Raw genomic sequence first — 1589 nt, 5'->3', positions numbered from 1 at the left:
CCCCCCTGCCTCCCCCCAGCATCCAACAGCTGAACTCGCCCCTCTGCTCTGTCAACCTCGTGGCGGTGGAGACAAACATCGTGATGGTGAGCATCAGGGGGGGCTGGCCATCCCCCGCAGAGCTCTGCGAGCACCTGTGGGCAGTGAGCGAGGAGGAGTTGGCAGAGACCGGCCAAGCTGTCAGCGTCCTGCTGTTCCCCTGGTCGGCACACACCGTGCGCGCCGTCTGGCACCGTGACATCTCAGCCCGTGACACTGAGCTCGCAAAGAACAAGCTGGAGTTTGTGGCCAGGAAGTGCCAGGAGAAGCTGGCCCTGGGACAGCGCCCGACCCCGCCGAGCGCAGGGGCAGCCTGAGCATCCTCCCAGCCCCAGCCCGGGGGCAGCCGCTCGTCACCCAGCAAACACGTCCTCGGAGCACCCTCTAGTCCTGGATGGAAGCGCTGCTTCTGTAACTCCCACGGGCAGCAACCCTCGTTCCAAAGGCCACACGCTGCACCTGGCCCATGTGCACCGCAGGTGTGCAAGGATGCTGCAGCAGGGAGACAGATCCCGAGGGATGTTCGAGGCACAAAATAAACATGTTCAGGCAATGCTGGGGCTGTGCGGGGTGTGTTCTCCCAAGCATGCTCCTCTCTGTGCAGTGGGGGGACATTGTCACAGCCCAGAGGTCCCAGTTGAGGGACAAGTGCTCCTGAGGATGTGGAAGCATCTCATAAGTTTGTATCTGGCCAGGACTGTCCCAGTGGCACGAGCCCAGCCTGGCCCAGACAGCTCCCCAGTGTGCTCCTCCGTCACCCCCCATCCCCAAAGGCTTGTGTTACCCCAGTCCCCCCGTGTCCCCGCAGTTCCTGACTGTCCGTGCAAAGAGCTGGTCCAGGCTCAGTGGCACACTCCCCACTGCCGGCACAGAGAGCCCAGCCGCAGGACGGATGCTCCGTGGTGGGAGAGGAGATTCTGCAGCAGGCACATCAAGTGTGTACTCGTCGGCTGAGCACAGCCCCGGCTCCCCGGGAAGCAGTTACACCCATGCAACAGTTATTCCTATTATATTTTGTACTGGCAATAAGCAGTTTAAAGGAAACTGAGGGAACAAACGTCATCACCAGGTCATCCAGACAGAGCCCCACAGGCCTGCCGGCCCCGTGCGCTCCGGATGGGCAGGAACACCCCAGCAAAGGAACACCAGCCCAGGCGAGAATCGGTGATAACCGGTGCTCCCCTGCTCAGAGCCCTCCTGCCAGGCTGCAGGCTGGACGAGGTGGAGGGCACACGGAGGGTGTGCGGAGGCAGCAGCCGCCCTGGGCTGCAGGAGACGCAGGCGGCTGGAGCAGGGAGGTACCGGGGCAGGGCGCACGCAGGCTGCCCATCGCCGCCACGCAGGGCTGCGGGTCCCAGCTCAGTTTGCTCCCGACATGCCATCAAGCTCTTGAAATCATGTTCAGAATCACCTGGGATGAGGAACCGAGCCCTGTGAGCAGTGCTGGCCCCGCTCCTCTGCCCCAGGAGGTGACAGCAGCCCCGAAGCCGCAGCCTCGCACCCGCCCCGGTCAGCAGGGGCAGCTTGCCTCGGCACGGCCCTCAGATCGG

At 63.7% G+C, this 1589-nt stretch overlaps 2 protein-coding genes across 2 annotated transcripts in view; one reads left to right on the top strand and one right to left on the bottom strand.

The window, feature by feature from the left end:
* Positions 1 to 356, top strand: part of LOC104283143 (probable low-specificity L-threonine aldolase 2) — a 17527-nt gene extending 17171 nt beyond the window's left edge. Inside the window, exon 4 of the mRNA XM_009881296.1 lies at positions 20 to 356. Within this exon, the coding sequence (XP_009879598.1) occupies positions 20 to 356 (337 nt within the window). The remainder of the gene's footprint in view (positions 1 to 19) is intronic.
* Positions 357 to 1420: 1064 nt separating this feature from the next.
* AFMID (arylformamidase) overlaps positions 1421 to 1589 on the bottom strand; it is a 1941-nt gene continuing 1772 nt past the window's right edge. Inside the window, exon 6 of the mRNA XM_009881274.1 lies at positions 1421 to 1458. Within this exon, the coding sequence (XP_009879576.1) occupies positions 1421 to 1458 (38 nt within the window). The remainder of the gene's footprint in view (positions 1459 to 1589) is intronic.

This window comes from Charadrius vociferus, unplaced genomic scaffold, assembly GCF_000708025.1.
Source record: "Charadrius vociferus isolate BGI_N301 unplaced genomic scaffold, ASM70802v2 scaffold373, whole genome shotgun sequence".
Taxonomy (NCBI): domain Eukaryota; kingdom Metazoa; phylum Chordata; class Aves; order Charadriiformes; family Charadriidae; genus Charadrius; species Charadrius vociferus.
Note: the sequence above shows the minus strand (reverse complement) of the source record. Positions and strands in the feature narration are given on the sequence as shown.